The sequence below is a fragment of the Petaurus breviceps genome, unplaced genomic scaffold (assembly GCF_028583685.1).
Source record: "Petaurus breviceps papuanus isolate PSGF00001 unplaced genomic scaffold, PetGlider_PUasm1.0 351013, whole genome shotgun sequence".
Lineage (NCBI taxonomy): Eukaryota > Metazoa > Chordata > Mammalia > Diprotodontia > Petauridae > Petaurus > Petaurus breviceps.
Window position 1 is genome coordinate 9,693 of NW_027186246.1, and position 6,161 is coordinate 15,853.

General features: G+C 49.7%; 1 gene segment (V, D, J or C); it reads right to left on the reverse strand.

The window, feature by feature from the left end:
* Nucleotides 1–1,694: 1,694 nt before the first annotated feature.
* Nucleotides 1,695–2,262, reverse strand: LOC138168103 (immunoglobulin lambda variable 3-9-like). The segment is given in 2 exon segments: nt 1,695–2,013; nt 2,178–2,262. Coding segments are annotated over 2 exon segments (363 nt in total).
* Nucleotides 2,263–6,161: the final 3,899 nt, after the last annotated feature.

Genomic DNA, 6,161 nt, shown 5'->3' on the forward strand with positions numbered 1-6,161 from the left:
AGTTTGCCCCCATCTGGGGGCAGCTTTTTTGTGTAGTGGTTGCATTAGGAGACCTCTTCTTTATTCCCCTGTTCTGTCTCCGTGATTTCTTCTGCTGCTGCCAGAGCTCTTTGCATCTTCTGGGTGAACTGGAGTATATGCCCTGACATTTCTTTCTGGCCCTCACACTTGTTCCATGAATTCTGGAAAACATAGACATAGCCTTGCTTCCCCCCATTAGTTAAGGGGGCAGGCCCTTCCCATATCTGTATCTGGATGACCTGCATTTGGGAAGTATGTGCCTTTTCATATTATTTTACTGCCAGGGAATAGTCACTTTTAGTGATGTTCAAAAAAATTTTGGGGGTGTATAAGGCAACAGCTAATTGCCTTTAGAATGAGTTGGACCAAGTCCTTTTTTATTTTATGTGTGTAAACAGCTTTAATACCTTTATTCCATTTGTCAAGATTATAAGGGCTATGCCTGTAATTAATATCATTTTAAAGCGATCACAGTAAGAGTGCAGTTGCTGGTGTAGGCAGGGGCATGGTCAGTTTTCAGTTGTGTTAACACACCCATTGAAGCACAAGACTGTCCCATATGGTTAATTACATTTTTTATTGCTTCCCCTAAGGAACGGGAAGCTGGGGGAGTCGTATGTAACATACTGAAGGCAGCTTTTCATCATCTGTCTAGCGTGTCCTTCAGTAGCATTGTCATTTTGACAAGATTGGTCTCTTCTGCCTTGATCGTCCCTGTCACCACAGGATCTTTCCGTAGCCAAGCTCCTCTTGTGTTTTTTTTTTCTCATTTTTTTCTGCCTTTTTTTTGACTTGGTGTTTTCATGTGGGAGTTGGGATCTGGCCCTGCACTGTCCCAAGCATCTTGTGCTGTTGCTCTGGGTCTTAACACTGGCTCTCACTAGGCCTCACGGCTTAGCTGCTTGCTTTCAGTGGAGGGGAGGCCTGCCTGATCCAGGGTGGAGCTCCAGCTGCTGGGTTCTATGGAAGCAGGACCTCTGCTGGAAGGCCCCAGCACCAAGGTCTCTCTGTTGGCCAGCCCCGGGACAGGGCATCACTAAAGGTCAGAAATGGGGTCAAGGTGGTTTGTGCAGGAGGTGAGGTCCCTGGAGGGTTCTCACTGAGCTGCAGAGCCTGCTCCTTGCCTAGGGGGCTGCTGGCTTGCAGGAGGGTGGCTCCCCCGCAGATTGTTGCAGGGTGGGGGCCTGGAGCAGAGGATGCTGCTGCACTTGGACCTTGTCCTCCCCCCCCCAGCTCAGTGACACAGACCTTCCCTGGGGGTCTGCTTAGCTGCTTCCCTGCTGTGAGGTCGGTTTTGTTTTCTAAGTGTTTGGGGGGGGGATGTGGGAGGGTTTTGGAGGGTTCCCTCCTCACTCTGCCATGTTTGTACTTGAACAGCCTTCACAGCTGGGGAGAGACCCCAACAGGCTTTCAGGGAGGCAGGAGAACTCAAGGCATAAGAGGGGAGCTCATGGAGGGAGGGAGGGGGCAGATGAGGGGCTGGGGGAGGGAGCTTAGAGGGGGAGGGTCAGTGGGGGAAAAGGGCTCCTCAGGCAGAAGAGCAGAGAAGGGGGAGAGGAGGAAGGGCCTTAGAGAGAAGCTGTTTCTGTCCTGTGCTCCCCAGACACCTCTCTGGGGCCCAGAGGGGAGGGCACAGGGAGAGAAGGCCTGGGAGCGTTTTTGTCTCACTTCCCCCTCAGTCTGTGTCACTGTGAGCATCAGAAGCACCATCCCACTGCTGACAGTAATAATCAGCCTCATCCTCAGCATGGAGCCCAGAGATGCTCAGGGTGGCCGTGTTCCCTGACTTGGAGCCAGAGAATCTGTCAGGGATACCTGAGGGCCTTACATCATCCCAATATATCACCAGCTTAGGGGCCTGGCCAGGTTTCTGCTGGTACCAGTGTACATCGTAGCTACTAATTCTATCCCCAGCACAGGAGATGGAGGCCGTCTCTCCCAGGCCTTTGGACACTGAAGGTGGCTGAGTCAGCACGTAGGAGGTCCCAGAACCTGCAAAGGAAGGAAAGAAGGGCTTGGTCAGAGGCAGGGGCCTCTCTCCCCCAGGTGGATGCTGACCCCTCAGGCAGATTCAGGATGAGCTCAGGGCAGGCCCAGGCCTGGCCTCAGACATTGTGGGGCCTGAGCCCCAGGGAGGAGTCCCTGGGCAGCCTCACCTGTGTAGAGACTCAGGAGTGAAAACAGCAGAGAGATCCAGGCCATGGTCAAGGTTCCTGCCAGAGCTCTGTGTGCTGAGGCTCCCCAGCTGGGCCTGGGATCTCCCAGGGCTCTCTTAAGAGCAGCCCAGGCCCTGCAGGGAGGAGGCTCCCAAATGCAAATGTGCTCCTGCTCTGGATGCCTGAAGGAGGGGCCTCAGGGGATGACTGACAGAGCCTGTGGGCTCCTGGGGCACAGGAGGCAGGTCCCTTTTCTGTCCAGGGAGGGTCATCCTGGCTCTGAGGTCATTTCCTCTTCTCAGATTCTGGGACTCTGGCAGTCCGGTTCATTTTTCCTTAGTCCTGTGTCTCATTATCTAAGACCTTGTTTCAGTAACTGAACTGTTTTCTCCTCCTGGATCTTCCCCATGTGCTGGGGCCTTCTCACCCTGGACCATCCCTTCACCATGCCACCCCCTCCCCCCACAAGTGAGTTCTCCACAACCTGCTTAGGGACAGCCAGGCTTCCTCACCTGTAGCTGTATCTGTGACTATTTGTAACCATTAGTGAGGTTATTTTAAGAATATTCCGTTCAAGACAAACAAACTAGACTGCATGTGCGTGTTCATTTCTCTCAAATCTTGTACAACATGCATATGGAGATTTGCATGGGAGATCACTGTAGAAAATGAACCCAAGGATTGATAGACAAAGGAGCCCTTATAACTTCAGGGCTGTTTTCTCACCCCTGCCTCTCTTCCTGGTTCAGGATGCCTGTGTAAGCCAAAATAGTCATCTCCCTATGTGTTAACCATAAAATGAGAAAGGAATTTCTAAAGTTGGTGTATTGTAAATACACTGAGACAGGAGGATGGCAACATGTCAATGAAATTATAGATCCAGGACATCTGTGTATCTTCTATCATTAACATGACATGATATAACACAACATTGCATATGTTTGTAACATACCAAGATAAGAAACGTCCCATTATTCAAGACTGTCTGCCTCAAGGAGCCTTGTCCTTGGCAGTCCTAGACAGAAGAATGCTCCTGGTCAGCTTCAGTTGGGGGCACAGGAAGGAACATTTTGGGCTCACTCACAGAGCAAAGCAAAGCATGTCTGTTATTCCAGAGAATGCTAAGCATTATGGGAAGTTAAGCTCAGTGTGGGACAAAAGGTCTCTCCTGATTGGCCAATCCCAGTTTCTGGCCTTTCTCAGGTGATGGGAAGCCCCAGATGACTCACACTCTGGAGGCTTCAGGAACACCATGGAATGGGGCCTTCTCTCCCCATCACTGGCAGCCCCTTTCATGGGTTACTTCCCCTGTTAGAATGTAAGCTCCATGAGGGTAGGGATGCCCCATTTTTTGCATTGGAATCCCCAACACTTAGCACAGGCCTTGGTCCATGGGGGATTAAGAAATGCTTGTTTCCTTGCCTGGTCCCAATCCTGAGCTGCCCTCATGACCATCCAAAGGAGCAATCATAACAATAAGGGGGAACAGATTCTTCCCCCAAATCCCCAGGGCTCCTGCTGCTCAGGCCCCCCTAGAGGCTGTAGAGGAGAAAGCCAGGGCCATGCTCCCTGTGGGCCTCACTTCCCTATTGGTATAATGAGGGGACCAGGGGGTCCCTTCCAGCTCTGGCCTTCCATGATCAAGCCCAAAGGGCCTGTTGTCATCTGAGATTCTAAGAAGATTTTCCAAACATGGAGGCCTTTGGGGAAACAGTGAGGGTGAGTGTTTAAGAAAAATTAATCATTTTTTTTGCTTTTTTAATATTTATTTAATATTGAAGAACAAAAGAGATTGGCAAGTAAGCCCTTTCTCAGTAGTCAAGGATTTCTCTTAGATGGCCTTATCTCCTGACTTCTGGGAATGGTGCTTTAGGTCAGAAGGGGAATGACAACTTTTTCTGGGCCTTCACAACCCCCATCAGAGTGGGAGAGATCACCCAGACCCCAGATCAAGGACACACGATGAGCCTCAGAGGGTCTGGCAGCATCCTCCCAGCCTCAGTTCCTTCTGGGGCTCAGCCCTCCTGAGATCCTCCTCCCTGGGCTGGGCCTCCCTTTTCTGAGTGAGGGAAGCTTGGAGATGCATGCTGATGGAGAAAAGGAACTCCAGAGGGATGTGGTATCAGGTCTTTGAAGCAAGTGAGAATTTTTGTCTTTGGCTGAGAAAGAAAAAAGAGAGAAGGGAAGTTCTGGCTTTGCCTCCTCTGTGAGGTCAGGGCTCATTGTCCCTTCCTGCCTGAGCCCTGATGCTCTCCCTGCTTTGGTCTCTGTCTTTTCTCCTTTACCTTCTCCTTTGCCTTCCTCAGCTCATTCTGGGCCTTAGCCCCCTGACATTATCCTCACCCTCCTTGTCTTCACTTAGAAAAGGGCAGGGTCCCAGGGTCCCTGATGGTAATGCCACCTCTCAGTGGCTGAGCAACATGCCCCAGTCCCTGCTGGACCCAGGCAGCAGCATAGATGATGGTGACAGGTGTGTGCTAGATTCATAGGTCATTGTGACAGACCCTCCTGGGGGCACAGAGTGATGATTCCTGACTCAGCACAGGCTGAGAACTGGCTCCTGAAGCCAAAAAGGTGACACCCGTCAGGAGCACTGCTGGGAAGGGATCCTCTCTATGGCCCCACAAGAAGCCCAGAGGATTCTGGCCCCAGCTATGCAAAGATTGAGGGGCAGGATGAGAGAGGGTGCCCCTGACATGGTGGGGATGTGTTCTGAGTGTTCTTCAAAGACCACACAGCTGGGGCTGGCACCCCCAATTTCTCTCATCCTTCACTGCCCCAGGCATGCAAATCTTCCCCTTCTATGGTCTGTCTTGCTGCCTGTGGGCTAGTCTTTGGCTTCCACCAGAGCAGGGATCCCAGCTTGTCCAACACTGAACTCTATTGGCTAAGGCCAGTAAATGCTGCTTCTTCCAAAATCTTCATTCTTCATATGGGAGTGTAATGCCTGCTAATATTACTGCAGGAAAAAAAGTAACAGTCAAGAAGAATCCACCATCCTGGTCTTTTCAAGACTGAGAGAGCTATACCTTCCTGTGGGAAGTCAAAGGAGCTGGATTTCGCCTCCTAGAAGACTGTGGAGAATCTTAACACCTTTTAGACCCAGACTTTCATAACCAATGAACTTGGTGAATAGCTCAGAAACACTTACAGAGCTAAAATAATGATAATAAAAAAGCACTGGGGTCCAGTGGTAAGGGTGAATTTGAATGAATTTTTGAGAGATCTCATTGGCATGGTTTATGATTTTTCTTTAGACAATTTGAGATTGGGATCAAGCAGGAAGACAAAAGATGAGAGGAGAGAGGACAAAAGCATGTGTACTAGTGGAGTGAGAATGATGGAAAATTCAAATGTCTTTAGAATCCAGGATTCTCAGTCCCTTGTTGAAAGATTTAATTTCAGCAGAACCTGTGCTCCAAGAGAGATATGTTCTTCAAGAAAATAGAGGGAAACTGAGAACGTACAGTATATAGGAAGTCTCTCCTAGTGCCTACAAAGGATTTTTCATTTCTGGACAGAGAGGGGAAAATGTGCATGCTGCCAATTACATCGGGAAAAAGGTAGCCCTCAGGTCCCCATCCATTCCAATCTGCCAATCTTATCCAGAGTCTGAGGCTTGGCCCTGCTAGCAGGCATGTAATTAGGAGGGCATCTCTGTCTAGATGAGGGCATCAGCAAAGGTCCAGCCTCCCCCAGACACAAATCTCTGAAAAACTGAAACACAGTGTGAGGGAAATGCAACCCAAACCTCCTAATTATCATCTGAAAACAAAAGAAAAATACTCCCCTCCAACCTTTAGGTGATCCTTACAATAGTAGAAAATTTGAGGATACTCTTTGAATGGTGGAGCGTGGTTGCAGCCTTCTGACTGAGTCCAAGTTTTGCAGAACAAATCCTTTCATTAAGGGGATTTGTTTTGTGAAGTTTAGATTTAGTCAAAGAGCTACACTTGAGGACCTAGAGGGCCACATGAGCCCTGG